Source organism: Penicillium cinerascens, assembly GCF_028974065.1.
Source record: "Penicillium cinerascens strain IBT 15544 chromosome Unknown scaffold_4_segment0_segment1, whole genome shotgun sequence".
Taxonomy (NCBI): domain Eukaryota; kingdom Fungi; phylum Ascomycota; class Eurotiomycetes; order Eurotiales; family Aspergillaceae; genus Penicillium; species Penicillium cinerascens.
In genome coordinates, this window is record NW_026695298.1 from 1,818,357 (window position 1) to 1,835,127 (window position 16,771).

Below are 16,771 nucleotides of genomic sequence, written 5' to 3' on the forward strand. Positions count from 1 at the left end.
TCTTGAAAGATAAACAGAGCCTAACACATACCCGGCGCCTTGAGCCGGATTCCTTCGCACCGCTCGCAAATAGCCAGCTGTACAGGTCCGCCGATGATACGGCCCTTGGCTGTGCGCTTCGGCTCACCTTCGCGTATGAAGAATCGTCCCTCGGGTCCGAAGCCATCACCACATTCGTGGCAGGCAAAGCAGCTCTCATGCCATTGGCCACCGACGGCGGTGATGACAACGTCGTCCAAAACGTGCTGCTTGCAGCCCAAACAGCGTGGAGCGGTTCGACGGGAATAGCATTGGAGACACCATGCAAAACCGTCTTTCTCAACGAAGGGCGTTTGAGAGTTGAAGGGCTATTGTGAATAATGGTTAGCAAAGTGGTCTCTCTCGAGCCGAAAGGGACTGGAACATACATCACCACACTCGGCGCAGAAAAAGTGGCCGACGTGCCATTCAGCACCGCACGCGACCACCACTTCGCCTTCGATGGGGGTTTTGCAGCTCTTGCAGCGGGGGCTGAACATTTCGTGGAAATCCAGATGGCAGTAAAACCGGGGCACACCGTTGTCCTCCTCCGGTGCGTTCGCGAGTCTCTCGGCACGGTTGGCCTCGGGTTCCTGATAGAAGGCAACGCATTCGAGAGCAGTGTGACAGTGGAAACAAACGAAGCATTCCGGGTGGAACCTGCATCCACCGGCGGTCACGATCTTTCCGGAGATTCCGTGGGAGCATGACTTGCAGCTGGCAGTCGGAACGCCAGACCGAGTATACGGGGTGTACGTGCGGTTCTGTGGATCTTGTGCCTGTCTTCTTGGTGGTGCGTGTCGGTGGCCGGTTGCAGGCGGCAAGGGCCTTGAGGACTTGTTTGGCTGCTGAGTAGGCTCGCTGAACTCCGAGATTGTGGGTTCCTTGATGTCCGGGACGCTGATCACTGGAATCGAAGCCGGTTGCGGCTCCGACACCTCAATGCTGGGAGCGGCAATCTCAATGCTGGGCACTGGAGGAGCTGGCGCGGGAGCCGGCGATGCAGAATCACGGCCAGCTGAGTTCTGGCGAACGGGCTTCGGCTGATCACTGGGTTGCCATTTCGGGTCAAAGCTCACGATCGGCCGCCCGAATCGATCACTGACAGCTGACGGCATGGGCAACTTCTCGCTTCGATCCGCGAGCTTTTTACTCGTGGCTGCCCGGATATCACCACTACGGATCTCTTTGCCATCTCTCATGGGGACTGGGGGTTGCTCCTGGGTGGGAGGCGGTGACGGAGCTGGGGCGTTTCTGATGTAGCTAGGGTTTCGCGATTGGCTGGGAGGGTTCTTGTGAATATCGAACTGGGAGATCTTGTCTCGCACGGAACCGTTGGATTTGCGATCACGCAACCAAGGCAATGGCTTTGTTGCACGCGGGAGAACGTTACGCGGCTTGTTTTGTAGAGCCGAGGAGTCAGACCTGGAGAAGTCGGGCTTTACTTCAGCTGCCTCTTTAATGGGAGAGTCGGATTCTTCGTAGATGTGATCATCGGGGTTTCTAAACACTCCCTTGGAAGAGTCCCCGCTGACTGTTCGAGGCTTGTGGCCAGGATCGACATTGGTCTGAGGTGTCTGTTCCCCTGGCAATGCAAAGTTAACCTTGAGGTTCTTTTTCAAATTGCCGGCCAGAGATGATCGTCTTCGCTCTTTCGCGTCTTGGCTGTCTGCAAACTCCGGACTCGAAGGACCACTTGAAGACTCGATCGAGGCAACTGAATGACGGAACTTGTTGGAAGACTCGGAACTCTTTCGAGATTGAGAACGGATAGACCCGTCCCTGTTAGTATCGGGGTTCCGATATGGCGCAAAAGGGTTCTTGAATTGTTGGCCAGGGTTCTGGTGCATCCACACCAACTCCGTGGCCTCGTCCTGAGCAGCATGATGGATACGCACGTCATCCTGGATGTCCATTCCCTGCAACGCGTCGCGTAAAGATCGGGCTTCTTCTTTCTCTTGGTGTCGATGGCGGCTCTCCCGATAAGACGGGACTGGAGACACGGCCACAGGATGCGAAAACACTTGAGAGGGGAACATGTTCTTGCGAACAGAAACCGATCGTGGTTCCTGTACTAAGGGACGGCCAGCAGGACCACTCCCCGGAACCTGGGAAGTTGTGCGACGGTGGGACATGGCGCTGCCTGAACGGGGATTCTCCTGGGGAGGACTGTCGGGTTGTCGGTAGGTGGAGAGCGCGGATGCTGCACGGGGAGGAAGGCTATCTTGGAGATTCGGTGTTGACGCAGCTGGCCTGCCTGGAATCGGGCGAGATCCTGTTGGCCGATTTGGTCTGTTTGTTCGTAGGTCTTTTAAATAGTTTGCTTTATCCAGAGTGAGTTAGTTCCGTTATCATGAATAATGCAGGATCATCTTGGGTTCCAGGGATCCCTAGACAGTTGTAATTGCAAGGGAGATTGCAAAGCGCATACCCATCTGGTCATTCGACATGAAAGTCGGGCCGGGAGGCGAGACCTTCCGCTGGCCAAGAGGTTTGGTATGTGTATGCATCGTGGGATTGCTACTTTTTGGAGAGCAGCAATGTAGGGAGACCGGGGAGAGACGCGACGTCAGATAAGGCCGAGTTATGGAAAGCTAAGGCGGGCCCATCTTTGATTGCGATTGCGGAGCCCAAAACAAACAGCGCCGCGGCAACGCCAATTAGTTGCCCTTTTGGGATAGGGCTTAGGGCTATCTCCACGTGCATTGCTGCAAGCATATGTACATATGTACTCCCTACATGTAATATTCCGCGAACTATAAGTGATACAATGCCTAGGTATCCGTCATGATGTGAAGCAAATCTGATAACATGTCGATGCGATTCGGAGTCACTTTCCCAAGACCGCATTTCTGACTCATGTGCCCTGCAAGGACACCCAAAGCTAACCCAACCTAACTGAACTAACCTTCTCCGCACCGGCTTCTCGGCACTGCGGATACCCCCACATCCAAGATCCGACACCTACACCGTTAAACAAAGGGGCTACTCTTCCTCGGACGCAAAGTAGCTGCCGATTCTAAGATGATCAAGGCACCAAGCCCCGCCATTCGTCTACTGTCTCCGAGTTTCTACACCTCAAGATTGCCACGAGCGTCAGCTATAGCTGCTGTAGAAATATCTGCCTCAAATCCGATGATAACTCCCCGTTACGGATTAGCATGGGTCTAACATAAGATCGGCTTTTTATCGTCCGGCTTTTTCTTTCGTCTGGTTCAGCAACAACATACAGGTTTGTTGCCTCTATGTCACGACGAAAACGGTAATCCGGTTTGGGTCCAGAGTTTAAGCATCGCCACTGGCCCTCAGAGAGGACTTGAGGTCTTCATTTCACATCTAGCCAGAAATGGCGGATAATGCGACATTAGATGCCATTCAGTCGCATCAACATGATCAGGAGTCGCTGAATGGGGAGGGAAAAGAGCATGGGAATGCGCAATCCCAGTCGCAAGCCCCGGCCGAGCTTGACCCTGACGACAAGTACAAGCGCGATGTGCCTCCGGACGGTGGATACGGTTGGGTATGCGTTGCCTGCGTCTTCTGGATCAACGCGCATACCTGGGGGATCAACAGCGTCAGTGCCTCCCGTCCTCGCGGCATGGACTTCGAACTAACAGAATCGTGCAGAGTTACGGCGTCTTCCTGAGCTACTATCTCTCCCACGACGTATTCCCGAATAGCAGCGCGCTCTCCTACGCCTTCACCGGTGGCCTCAGTATCTCCTGTGCCTTGCTAGTGGCTCCACTAGCCACCTACCTGATCCAAATCCTCGGGACGCGATTTGTGCTGAACGTCGGCGTTTTCTTCGAAACTCTTTCTCTCATCGGCTCGTCCTTTGCAACCCAGAAATGGCACATTTTCCTCAGCCAGGGGGTCTGCTTCGGCTGGGGTATGGGCTTTCTGTTCGTGGGCAGCGTCGGCATCACATCCCAGTGGTTCTTGAAGCGCCGAAGCGTCGCGCAGGGTATAACGGCCGCCGGCTCCGGTTTGGGTGGTTTGATCTACTCGCTCGCGGTGGGTGCCATCATCCCCCGCTTCGGGCTCCCTTGGGCTTTTCGCATCTTGGGAATCATTGCATGTGTCGTCAATCTGGTCTGTGCGAACCTGCTCCGAGATCGCAATAAGCTCGTTGGCAGCCGTCTCACGGCCTTTCATCTCCCGCTCCTTCGGCGGCCGGAATTTCTCCTCTTTTTGGGATGGGGTGTCTTTAGCATGCTGGGATATGTGGCTGTACTATTCAGCGTTGCTAACTTTGCTCTCTCTGTGGGCCTTACCTCCCACCAGGGAAGTGTTGTCTCTGCACTCCTGAACCTCGGCCAGGGTCTTGGTCGTCCGTTTGTTGGGATGTTCAGCGATCGACTCGGACGCATTAACATCGCCACATTCCTCACATTCCTCTGCGGCTTGTTTTGTCTTGTCATCTGGGTATTCGCCAACAGCATGGTCGTGGTCTGTTTCTTCGCCGTTCTTGTCGGGACTGTGGCCGGAACGTACTGGGCCACTGTTTCACCCGTCCTGGCTGAGATTATTGGCATCAGAGACCTCCCCTCGGGTCTCAGTATAACCTGGCTCAGTTTAGTCGCGCCTTGCACCGTCTCCGAGGCAATTGCCTTGGAACTTCGAACCCGTGATGCTCATGGCGACACGTCCTATCTCCATGTCCAGCTTTTCACGGGCTTTGTATATATCGGGGCTTCGTTGTGCCTGTGGCTTGTGCGCGGTTGGAAGATTGGCGCATTGGAACGAGCTCAACAACGCCGTGAATCTGCTGCTCGTGAAACATCTCTCGCGAACGGAGATAAAACCTTGGACCGTTCTGCAACTATTGCATCTGCTTCGACGTCGGGGCCTACTTATGATCCGCAGCTATGGAGGCCATTCAGTCTAGTACGTAGAATGGTTGCTCTCAAGCGTGTGTGAGATAGGTCAATTTGTACAGCTTGACGTCGAAAACATTGGAGTCAAAAATGCATAAATGTATACATATATGGATACGGGCAACCTTGCACATGTACATATATTCAAATGAATAATTATCCGTGACATTCAACGCCGTTTTTGTCTAAAACTACATGACATGACTATTTGTCGGTCGAACCTGTAATGAGAATCCGGACTCTCCTCTTGCCGGCAGCGCGACCCTCTTCCTTGACGGAGCTGACGTTGACCTGGACTCTCTGGAAGAGCTCGACAGTCACTCCACGTTCCTTCTCCGGGTGACCCTTCTCCTCCACGCGCAGGGTGTATTCCTCATTATCGAACTCGGTGGTCCGGTGGACTGCGAACTCCCGTCTCTCTGCGGCCGAGTAAACACCTGATTCACCCGGGAGCACAAAGTCCTCCAGACGAACGACACCCTCAATTCCAAAGCGAGGCACAAAGACCACGACACCGTTCTCGAAGACACGCATAACGTAGCCCTCTTCGTCGACACCCGTGTTATCACCGCCTGCAGCCATCTTCTCGCCGCGGGCCTTGAGTGCCTGGCCGACGTAGTATTCAATACTGGCGCGGCCGGCGAACTGAGCATTGCGGTGGCGGAAGTTGATGTTGCGACAGATATCCTCCAGCTTGCCACGAGTGCTGACACCTTCGGCGACAGCATGGCCATCCTCACCTTCGTAGCCAATAGCGGAAGCCAGCTGTCGGTGGACGAGCAGATCGGCATATCGACGGATAGGCGAGGTGAAGTGGGTGTAGATCGGCGAGGCAAGACCGTAGTGGCGGAACTCAGACTCGGCGTGGGCGCCTGCACAGAAATACTCCGCAGAGGTCATGCATCGGGTTGCCAGGATACGGACAAGGGTGTTGAAGAACGGGTTTTTGGGGTCGACACAGCGGTCCAGGGAGTTGGCGAGGGCTCCAGAGCTGGAAACATCAAGTTCCATGTTCCGCTTCTTCGACAGCTGATTGATAAGTTCTTCGAAGTTCTGAGGCGGGGGAGTGGCGTGTCGTCGTAACAGCGCGGTTTGCGAGAAGGAATTGAAAACCTTCGAAGCAACGGAGATGTTGGCGAGAAGCATGAATTCTTCGACCAAGCTATTCGTGGCGAGCATGGCCTTAGTCTTGACGTCCGTCAGAGGGTCGCCGGCTTCATCGCCGGCTTCAATGCGAACTTCTGGGGAAGCAAGGTTCAAAGCACCAGCGTCGTAACGCTTCTGCTTGAAAATCTTTGAAAAGTGTAAGAGGTGCCGCATGCTCTCGGTCAGTTCGTCTTTTTGCGAAGGGTCGTCAATGCGAAGCTGAGCCTGTTCGTAGCTAAATGCCTCACGCGAGCGAATGACCGATTTGGTAAAGTCCGAAGACACAATTTCTCCATGGGGGGTCAACTCCCAGATAACAGAGAAGGCATAACGCTCCACGTATGGCTTCAGAGAACACAAATCTGTACCAAGAAGATGTGGAAGCATGTCGATACGCTTGTCAACAAGGTAAACGCTCGTGCCACGTACACTAGCTTCAAGATCCATCGCGTTGTTGGGCTTGACGAAGTGTGAGACGTCTGCAATGTGGACACCAACTTCGAAGTTGCCGTTCGGCAGACGGCGTGCATGGAGAGCGTCATCAATATCCTGACATCCAGGGGGATCGATACTGCAAACGATCAAATCACGCAGGTCTCGTCGGCCTGTCCAGCCCTTGTCCTCTTTTGAGGCAGGGACCTTCCAATCGTGTCCCTCCGACGGCAGACAGTCCAGAACAGCTTTGGGGAAAGGCTTGTACTGTACATCGTACTCCAAAAGAAGAGCTTCCGTCTCCGCTCCTTTTGTTTCCAGCTCACCCAGGGAGCGAATGAAATGCCCAGTAGGATACCGAGAATCCCGGTCCCAAGAGTCAATGGTGACAAGAATACGTTGACCCAGCAGATCGCCGGCTTGTCTGGTGCGAACTCTGATCTTAGGAACACGCTTGTCCATGGGTAGCACGAAGACATTTTGTTGCCTCCGGCCGGAAGCGGCCTGGGAACCGGTCGAGTTGGAATCCACATGACCGACGTACTGACGCCAGCCACGCTTGATTACTCCAACGACATGGGCGGTTGGTTGCGGCTTTCCATCGGAGCGATTGCTGTGAGCTTTCTTGACTTCATCTTGAAGAGCTTTGCGCTCTCTATCTGAAACGACGGCTTCCGTCTCCTCAGTATCGGGGTTGTCATTCCGGGTCACTGCCTCTTCGTCCACGAGTTTTGTCGAGGGGGATTTCCACTGATCCTTTGGCAATACTTCAATCACAACAACATCGCCTGCAATCGCGCGGTTACTATTGTCACGGCCAAGAATGAGAAGTGGCTTATCAAAGGCTGCAACATTGACAGAGCCCTCGAGGTAGTTGTAGGGCGAAACATTGAATACTCCTTGGTGAAGATTTCCGGCCCGCAACCCAGTCATGAGTTTGGACATCGAATAGTACTCGGGGTAGAAGAGCTCCCCGCGTGCACCCTTTGCATCCCGTGCTTCTCTGGCTTCGCTGATCATGTCCAGAAGCTTCTCAGAGTCTTCCAGACCGGCCACATAATCTGACAACGACAAAGCTGTGACATTCTCCTCCTTCGATTTGCGGAGGTTCTCCTTGTCATCGGTAATAACAACGATCGCAGGAACAGATTTCTCCTTCTTGCCTTTCTTTGCTGCGGACTCTCGGAGGTGCTCGCCATACCAGCTAGCTACGGTGCGCACGGCTCGATCGTTACGATCGTTGATCGACTCCTCCGGGCCTCTGCGCACATGCGTCTCCAGGCGAAATTCGTTGAAGAATAGGTAAAAGCGCTTCTCATCAGTTTTGATGAGGGAGAGAAGGCGATTGTAGAGAGGTAACGACTGGTTTCGGAGCTCTTCGAGGACGGTCTGCAGAATAACGACATCAAAGAAGGCGCCGGTATGCTCAAACAGATCCATTCCATTCAGCAGCGCATTTGTATCGGGGACGAGATAGTGGCCGCGGGGAAATGCCTTCGTGCCGGCGGGACGATCGGAGAGGACGAACGGCGCAACTGTCTTGCGTTAGCGATAGGCGTCAACGAACAGCAAAACCATGTATCATACTGTTTCCATTGGCGTCAGCCGGTGCGATCGAAGGGCATATTGAGCAGAGCTTCGAGGAACAAGGAATGTCTTGTCTCAGATAAAGCTCTCGAACAATCTTTTGCACCTTCCCACTTTTCGTGGACCTCACGAAGACTTTGCTCGTGACATTAGCAGCTTGCGGATTTGAGGAGAAGTCCCTCCTCAAACTCTTCATTGCGATGGTTAATCACTGCCGGAATAGCAGTTTTTGATCGGTTGTGAGCCACGGACTATGTAAGAGGACTGAATCAGAAATGATCTTTGCGGTTTGAGGTTATCGCAATCGCGATAGCTGAGTAATCACATACCGGTTTCGCCGTGAGCGTCTGGCCACTGGAGACTCACTTCACAACCAACCCGTCTTTGAAAAAAAAGTTAAATCGACGAGTCTAACATTCAAGTAGAAATGGTTCTTGCAGTAAGTATTCTGTCGGCAGAACGCAGAGCGTATCGTTGACCACCTCCTCCCGACTTAGGCCGTGGGGCAGTTCTGCGCGACAGCGAGCATAACTTCCAATCTTTCTCAATGCCAGACGTTAGTCCGCAAAGCTGCAGCTGCAGGCGCCAAGGTATTTCACAATATTCACTATCTGGCCCTTAATCTTTCCAGAGATCCTCGCGGCAAGCTAACATCTTTTCAGGTATTGTTTCTACCCGAGGCCTCGGACTATATAGCCTCATCGGCCGAAGAGTCGTTTTCTCTCGCACAATCAAATGACTGCAGGGACTTCGTCTCGGCTCTTAGAAATTCAGCCAGGCAGGAAAATATGTACATCAATGTCGGTGTCCATGACGTGGCTTCTAAGCATCGACTCAAGAATTGCTTAGTTTGGATTGATGATAAGGGCGAAATCACGCAGAACTACCAAAAAGTACATCTATTTGATGCGGACATCAAGGGCGGTCCTATTCTGAAGGAGAGCACGTAAGCTTTATGCACTCACGTCGAACTTGCATGGCTCGCTGATATATGCGATGGCTGTAGGAACGTCGAGCCAGGACAGAAGATTCTCCCTCCATTTGAAACACCTATAGGGCGCGTTGGCTTGTCCATTTGCTTTGATGTACGTGCTGTATCGGCAAATCTGATCCCCATGGCCTCATTGTTCCTGACATTCTTAGTTACGATTTCCTGAAATGAGCCTGGCACTGAGACGCCAGAATGCCGAAATCATTACATATCCCTCAGCATTTACGGTCCCAACCGGTAAGGCTCACTGGGAGCCATTGCTTCGAGCAAGGGCTATCGAGACCCAATCCTATGTCATAGCAGCTGCGCAGGCAGGTCCCCACAACGAGAAAAGACGGAGCTATGGTCACTCGATGATCATTAACCCATGGGGAGAAGTGGTCGCGCAACTGGGCGACGAATACCAAGAGCCACAGCTCGCCACCGCCGATATTGACCTTGATCTTGTCTCGAAGATACGGCGAGAAATGCCTCTCCTCAGAAGGACGGATCTCTACCCGGAGGTCTAGATATGTATATGTGCCAGCAAGGGGGAAAGCATGCTATCACTTGCACGTTGTAGCATTGTCATTCGCTCCTAGGTAGTAAAATTGCATCTCGATCTATACATTTTTTACGAAACAGACAAAGAAAAGATGGATACCATTCGATTTTAATCCACCTGTCTTGATGCGGTGGGAGGAAGTTCGAAATATAAAGTAGTGCAGCAGGCAGGCGAAAAGAGAAATGGAAACACATGCGAAAACCCCATCTAACCAAAGGATCGGAACATCATATCTGCCATGGCAGATGGTAAAGGCATTAACCGAAATAGTCCCTTTCCGATCTCTCTATGTACAGTGTACAGAACAGGCCTGGAATCAAGCCGTTTATTTCTTGATCTTCTCGGGGTCCTCCAAGATGCCCTCGGCCTCCAGTCGTCGACGAGCCTCCTCCAAAGCCCAGGTTTGTATACTATTACAAGAGTTAGCAAATCAATCTTAAAAAGTCCTCCACGAATCCGAAGGCAAGGCCTAAGTGAGTAGGCGACACAACGGATGTCCGGAAGACACAAAGGGTGATACGTACGAGGTATCAGGCTTGAAAACATATGCGACACCGACAGCCAGAAGACTGCCAATGAATCCGTAGTACCAGATGCCCTCCCAGCCTTCCTTCACGTACTTGTGGCCGGGCTTGACGCCGAACAGCCAGCCGGTCGGGGGGTCGTAGTGGTTGCCATGGTCGGCAGCACGAAGGTTGCTGCGGGTAGAGAAGCCCTGGACGCTCTGGGGCTTGCGCAGCAGACAGCGCGAGCGGAGCGCGTGCGACAATGGCCGAGCAATCATGTTGAGGACGGGGGTTGAATGGGATAGCTCGGAAGGAGCGCGGCGATTAGGAGGTTGCGGGATGAGGTAACAAGGCCAACGGGGAGTCGCCTTGCCAACGTGGCAGCAACAATCGCAATTGGTATGACACTGCTTGAAGCAACAACGAAGAGAGGGGTTGGTTCGGCGGTTGATGTTGAATCCGCAAAAGGCCGACGGGGAGCTGGCTGGGTCAGTACACTAACCCCGATTGGGCGATTTTTCCTTGCCGCCTTTTTATGCCCTATTTGTGAGGCATAAACTAATGCCTGACAGAACTGGCGGCGACACCCGACGCGCGACGCGTTCTTATCGCATCTCCCATCTCGCATCTTCATTGATTTCCCAACTTGTCAATAGAGAGTGCTAGCCTCGCACTGTCTTGATTCCCCACATTCACCAGGCTTTAAAGCTACCGAGTAATATTCTCGCCAACTAGTATGTTCAATTATTGTTCTGATGTGTAAACTTCGCGTCTCACTGCTGACATAGCTCCAAGGCCTCGAGAATGTATTGTTATCTGTTTTGAGAGCAAACTCTGTATAGAATCAGATCGACACCATGGCAGCAAATAACAACCAATACCCCATTTCCTCGAACTCGCGCACGAAATTGAATGCCTTTCGCTTCCAGGACGAAGAAGAGACCCCCGGCAATGTGATTTCGAAGGATGGGTCCAATACTGCACACGGGAACAAGGAGAATGAGAGCTCTTGGCTGAATGGGGTGGTGGAACCGATGCAGACTTTATCCGACAAGAACAACCTTCAGCTTCAAGGAGCTTCTGCTGTCTCTGTGAAGGAATTGAAGCCGGCTAAGGAATGCCCACAGACTCCGGCAAATAGAATCCCTCTAGCGGACCTGATCAGCAATGCCGAGGACTCTTTTGACCCCGCCCCGGGACCCGAAATAACGCCAGTTGAACATGTTATATGGGAGCATATTCCTGCCAGCTCAAACCCAAATACCTCGTCCCAGACACCGGCCAAGCGTCGAAGGAAGCGACGGCACGGCTCTTCATCACCTGGCACTCCCTCCAACGGTACCTCGAAGAAGCAGAAGGAACCACTCGATCTCCAGTCAATTCAGGCGCTGTTCAAAACCCCTCAGCATGACCTGGCCGCCGAGTTATGGAACAACTACATGGACAAAAACATGGTCGAAGGATCCGAAGATCTTCCGCCGCCTCGCCTGGCAAATCTACTATCTTCTTCGCCTCAAACGCCAGCTTCAGGGAGAACAAGTCGGGACTCTTCGGGATTGAGAAGATCAATCAGTTGCGCCGCTGAGTGGCCGACATCCCGAGGGAAGAGACGGCGGGTCAACCGACTTGATCCAGGCTCTGGTCGAGGGATTTTCTGTCGCACGACTAGCGATGTCTTGGACTCGGGCAAGACGAAATCATCGAGAATTAACTTTCTCCTTGAGAAGATCGAGAAGAGCTTGCAGCCTCCGCAGCCGGCTGAAATGGGCCCTCCTGGCTCCTCTCCACTGCGACAACGTGTGGATGCAAGGAGATGCCGCTCATCGTCACCTATAACGGACAGGAAGGGGCTTGGAGACACAGAAGCTGCCAAAGAAGGCCTTCTTGGTCTAGCCAGTGGTAACATGAGAAATGCCGATGCTGCTCTCCAGGAGTCCTCATCGGAATTCGGTGACGACGACCTTGACCAAGACTTCATGGACATGGCCGATGCCTCGGCGGACCCTTTCGTTGAATCAGCATCTAATCGCAACGAGTTTGAGTCACTGGGTTCATCTGCCTGGTCAAATCTCGCCGCGGAAAAGCCACAATCCAGTAATCCCAAACAGCCACATGCTGTCGACAATAAAATGCCTATTGTGCATAAATTCATGAATAACGACTCCAAACGCGATGACTCAGATGACTTCGAAGACGACTATGGTGACTTTAGCGACGATTTTCAAGATATTTTTGCGAGTTGTGATGGGAATCCAGCCAAAGGCACTGCAGTTAAATCCGGCCCCACGGAGCATCAGGCTGTGAACCGATCAGATATCACTACTCTCCCCTCCGTTGCAGAGGAGAACTTTTCTGGGGATGAATTCGATGATGATTTTGACATGGATGCCATCGAGCAAACCATGAAGCAAGTTGGCGAGGATGCAACTCACGTTTGTCACTCTTAGTGGGTTTGTATCTAGATATTTGCTAAGGAAATCAATCAATAGAACCTGAAAGATCGAAAAGCCATAAAACGGTATCAGATCATTGACACCGCCGAAAGCCTGTATGTCACGTCAAAAGGACGTACCCAGCCCGAGCAGGTCTGTCACCTAAAACCCCCTGGCAGTTTGCCCCAGTCATTGACAAAACAATAGGTGCTATCCGTCGAGGATGAGAAGACCAGGGCCCGCAAGGTTATCATTCTGCGCGAGTCGTGGTTTGATACACCTTGCAGTAAAGACTCATACATTCATCTGGTCGGAGACTTCGACTCGTCAGGCCAATGTGTTGTTGATAATATCAATCACATGGTCATTCTTCACCCCGATCATCTCATCTCCGCTACTGTCGTGGCAGACTCGATTGACTGTCAAAGACGAGCGGTCCTTCAGGACCGTGTCAAGGCCTTTGGCCAGCTGGAGAAACCGCAAGCATTTGGAGTTTTCTTCCACGAGGTCTTTCAGGAAGCCTTGCAGGTTAACAAATGGGACTCGGGCTCGCTGAGGTCGCTGGTTGAGTCAATCATGCAGAAGCATATTGAAGACTTGTACTCGATCAACATGAGTGTTGCCGAAGCCGTTGAGGAGATAATGGGCAAGATTCCGACAGTTCAGGCCTGGGCAGGTGATTTTCTTCAGGCAACCCCTCAGGTACGTCTTCCACTGAGGGCTCGTTCTGTGATTTCCTAACCTTCATATAGGCCAACTCCCTGGTAGAGGACCGCAATAGCTCCAAACTCAATCTCAGCATCAACAAGTTGCTTGAGGTAGAAGAGCACATTTGGTCACCGATGTATGGACTGAAGGGCAACATCGATGCCACGGTCCAGGTCGCTTCTCGCGAGAAAGACGAAACAAGAACCCTTGTCGTTCCTCTTGAGCTGAAGACTGGAAAGCGGGACACAAACCAGGCTCATCGAGCTCAAACGGCTCTCTATACTCTTCTGCTCTCGGATCGTTATGGTGGGTACCGGTCCGTTCCAAAGTCCGCGATAATTTACTAAGTATGATTGCAGACGTCGATGTAACCTTCGGTCTCCTGTATTACCTAGAAAATTCTAGGACTCTTAGCATACGTGGTATTCGACATGAGCTTCTTCAGATGATTCAAGTGCGAAATCGATTGGCTGGATACATTCGTGAAAGATTGTCCCTGCCACCGATGCTCAAGAAGGCGCGCATGTGCAATAGATGCTATGCGAAAACTCCTTGTCTCATCTACCACAAACTGGCTGAGGACGGGGATGGCGAGACAAGCGCACTTGGTGAGGACTTTGACTTAGCTACCGGTCACTTGAACCATGGTGATCGAGACTTTTTCCGAAAATGGGATGAACTTCTCACCAAAGAAGAGGGCAATCTAGTGAAGTTCCGGCGAGAGCTGTGGACTTTACTGAGCAACGAGCGGGAGCCCCTAGGTCGATGCTTTGGGGATATCGTGATTGATCCCCGCTCTGCTTGCGAGGAGCCAAACGGAACCAAGATCAACCGCTACCGCTATACTTTCTTCAAGCGACGGGCACCTCCAAACTTCTCTTTCGCAGAGTCGCAAATTTCCGTCGGTGAGCCAATCGTTATCTCTGACGAGAAAGGCCACTTCGCATTAGCAAATGGATATGTGGTACAATTGAGTGCATCACACATCACGGTTGTAGTGGATCGAAAACTGCACAATGCGAGAGCCCGAACTGCCGGGTTCGACGCAGTTTTGAATCAGTCGTTCCGAGGCATCATGGAAATCGGAAACGATGAGCCTCCAGCCCTTGAAAACCCCGATGAACAGATGGTTTACCGAATCGACAAGGATGAGTTCAGCAATGGCATGGCCATTGTCCGGAACAACCTGATCTGCATGATGGACAAAGATCTGTTCCAGGCGAGAAATCTCAGACGACTCATCGTCGAAGGCCAACCACCCGTCTTCAAGCCTTCATCTTCAGCGTATACGCTTTCCGACCCTAGCAGTCTCAACGTTGACCAGAAACAAGCCATTGACAAGGTCATGAGCGCAAAGGATTATGCATTGGTTTTGGGTATGCCTGGTACTGGAAAAACAACCACGATCGCACAAATCATCAGAGCACTGGTTGCACTGGGGAAAAGTGTTCTGCTGACGTCGTACACGCACACGGCTGTAGACAACATTCTGCTGAAAATTCGAGATGACAACATTCGTGTTCTGCGCATTGGCGCGACCACCAAGATCCACCCGGAAGTCCAGGAGTTTGCAGACCTGGCGGCAATTCCAAAGAAAACCATCGAAGAGCTGAAAGATTCCTGGGAGAAACCACAGGTCGTGGCTACGACATGTCTTGGTGTCAACCATAACATTTTCAATCAGCGAATTTTTGATTATTGCATTGTCGACGAGGCATCGCAAATCACGCTTCCCGTCTGTCTGGGTCCAATTCGCATGGCGAGGACTTTCATCCTGGTTGGCGACCACTATCAGCTTCCTCCCCTGGTGCAGAATAAGGCAGCGCAAGAAGGAGGACTTGATGTCAGTCTCTTCAAGCTTCTATCTGATGCACAGCCCGACTCGGTGGTCAATCTAGAACACCAGTACCGCATGTGCGAGGAGATCATGCTGCTATCGAACACACTCATCTACTCCGGTCGTCTGAAATGCGGTACGCCTGAAGTTGCAGCCCGCTCACTGGAGATTCCAAACATCAACGCTCTGAAGCAATTCCATGCCGATGGCTTCCACGCTTCCCAGCACCCGTACGAAATCTGCCCCGGGGCAAGTGGTGGCAGTTGCTGGTTGAAGGACGTGATCGAACCCTCCGCCAAAACTCTTCTGGTCAACACTGACCCTCTCGGAGCTGCGGCCCTGGAGAATGCACAGGGGCAGCGCATCGTCAACCACATGGAGACTACACTGTGCTCTCAACTTGTGGAAGCATTCATCGCCAGTGGCATCCCGGCGCGTAACATCGGTGTCATCACTTTCTACCGCAGTCAACTGGCCACCCTTCGCCAGAGCCTTCGCCGATACACGCCAGACCTCGAGATGCACACCACAGACAAGTTCCAGGGCCGTGACAAAGAGGTCGTCATCCTCAGCTGCGTCCGCAGCAACGCCGAGAACCACGTTGGAGAACTCCTACGCGACTGGCGCCGTGTGAATGTCGCTTTTACCCGCGCCCGCACCAAGCTTTTGGTCGTCGGGAGTAGATCGACCCTTCGCGATGGTAACGAACTTCTGTGCAAGTACATCCGCCTTGTTGAAGGCAAAGGCTGGGTCTATAACTTGCCCGATGGCGCGGCCGATAGTCATGTTTTCGAGTCTGCGCATCTTGACTCGACGCAGCTGCCGTTCCAGTCCCCACCGGCAAAGACTAAGAGAAGCCCTACTGTTCAGAAGGGATCTCCTCCGTCTCGCAATCCACTCAGCCCCCTGGGCTCTCGACAGCCATCGTCTGGTCTACGGCAACCTGCTAAGAGAGGCACGAAGTTGTTTAATGGTAACTCGGTTGTCGGAAACAGGCCCATTATTCAGGATATTGTGAATGATATTTCCGGTTAATGTGAGCTCTATCGGAACTCCATTACTCGATTACTGCAAACTTTTGTGTGAAATGGGGTTGCACATGGAATATAAGGAACTGTGAAATTGACGCCGAACATGACCGCCTTTGAGGCCAGAAACGGCTGTATTCCACGTAAACTTCAGCGGCGAGACTGACTGCCATTCACCTTGTCTTTAAACTCAATTTCAATATTTAGATCGTGCATCGGCTGCCACCCGCATTCTCCTCAGCCTCCAATCAACAGCTTCGCCGTCCTTTCGCAAGTAGAATTGGTCCATGACCTGCCCCGGAAGCTTCCACAGTGACAGCCATTCCTCGCCCGGGGCATTGGAATCGTAAATGAATATTTGAACAACTGAACCGTAAAAAGCCATGGCCCAACATCGTGGGCCGTCCATTTCGGAGTGCGCAAGAATGTGCTTCAAATCGGTTTCGGACTCCCTGATACTGGAATACATGGCCCTGGTCACCACGACTAGATGATCGACGAGCAATCGTTGGCCTGGATAATTGATGTGGAGCCGTCGGACAAGAAAGTGGGCGGGGAACCCCCCTTGGGCCTCCTTGTAGCAAACGGCAAAGTTATCGGTCACCGGGAAGTAATAGTTGAGGATGCCCGAGACCATCGCTTTAAGCGAGCTCTGGCAAAATGGG

General features: G+C 52.4%; 6 protein-coding genes across 6 annotated transcripts; 3 read left to right on the top strand and 3 right to left on the bottom strand.

The window, feature by feature from the left end:
- Positions 1-20: 20 nt before the first annotated feature.
- On the bottom strand, positions 21-2,528 carry N7498_009773 (LIM domain protein; the record flags this gene model as incomplete). The annotated part of the gene is made up of 3 exons (XM_058456829.1): positions 21-347; positions 408-2,293; positions 2,450-2,528. 3 exons carry the CDS (start codon positions 2,526-2,528, stop codon positions 21-23), a joined length of 2,292 nt encoding a protein of 763 aa, XP_058303728.1.
- Positions 2,529-3,364: 836 nt separating this feature from the next.
- On the top strand, positions 3,365-4,938 carry N7498_009774 (MCT family MFS transporter; the record flags this gene model as incomplete). The annotated part of the gene is made up of 2 exons (XM_058456830.1): positions 3,365-3,592; positions 3,646-4,938. 2 exons carry the CDS (start codon positions 3,365-3,367, stop codon positions 4,936-4,938), a joined length of 1,521 nt encoding a protein of 506 aa, XP_058303729.1.
- Positions 4,939-5,099: 161 nt separating this feature from the next.
- On the bottom strand, positions 5,100-8,256 carry N7498_009775 (exosome catalytic subunit DIS3; the record flags this gene model as incomplete). Its single annotated transcript, XM_058456831.1, has 2 exons — positions 5,100-8,008; positions 8,061-8,256. The coding sequence occupies 2 exons, from the start codon at positions 8,254-8,256 to the stop codon at positions 5,100-5,102; spliced, it is 3,105 nt and encodes a 1,034-aa protein (XP_058303730.1).
- A 231-nt stretch (positions 8,257-8,487) lies between these two features.
- On the top strand, positions 8,488-9,560 carry N7498_009776 (carbon-nitrogen hydrolase family protein; the record flags this gene model as incomplete). The annotated part of the gene is made up of 4 exons (XM_058456832.1): positions 8,488-8,499; positions 8,558-9,006; positions 9,067-9,145; positions 9,204-9,560. 4 exons carry the CDS (start codon positions 8,488-8,490, stop codon positions 9,558-9,560), a joined length of 897 nt encoding a protein of 298 aa, XP_058303731.1.
- A 360-nt stretch (positions 9,561-9,920) lies between these two features.
- Positions 9,921-10,379, bottom strand: N7498_009777 (uncharacterized protein; the record flags this gene model as incomplete). Its single annotated transcript, XM_058456833.1, has 2 exons — positions 9,921-10,005; positions 10,120-10,379. 2 exons carry the CDS (start codon positions 10,377-10,379, stop codon positions 9,921-9,923), a joined length of 345 nt encoding a protein of 114 aa, XP_058303732.1.
- Positions 10,380-10,958: 579 nt separating this feature from the next.
- N7498_009778 (bifunctional ATP-dependent DNA helicase/ssDNA endodeoxyribonuclease DNA2) lies at positions 10,959-16,113 on the top strand (the record flags this gene model as incomplete). Its single annotated transcript, XM_058456834.1, has 5 exons — positions 10,959-12,533; positions 12,591-12,686; positions 12,741-13,235; positions 13,286-13,547; positions 13,601-16,113. 5 exons carry the CDS (start codon positions 10,959-10,961, stop codon positions 16,111-16,113), a joined length of 4,941 nt encoding a protein of 1,646 aa, XP_058303733.1.
- Between the last annotated feature and the right edge of the window lie 658 nt (positions 16,114-16,771).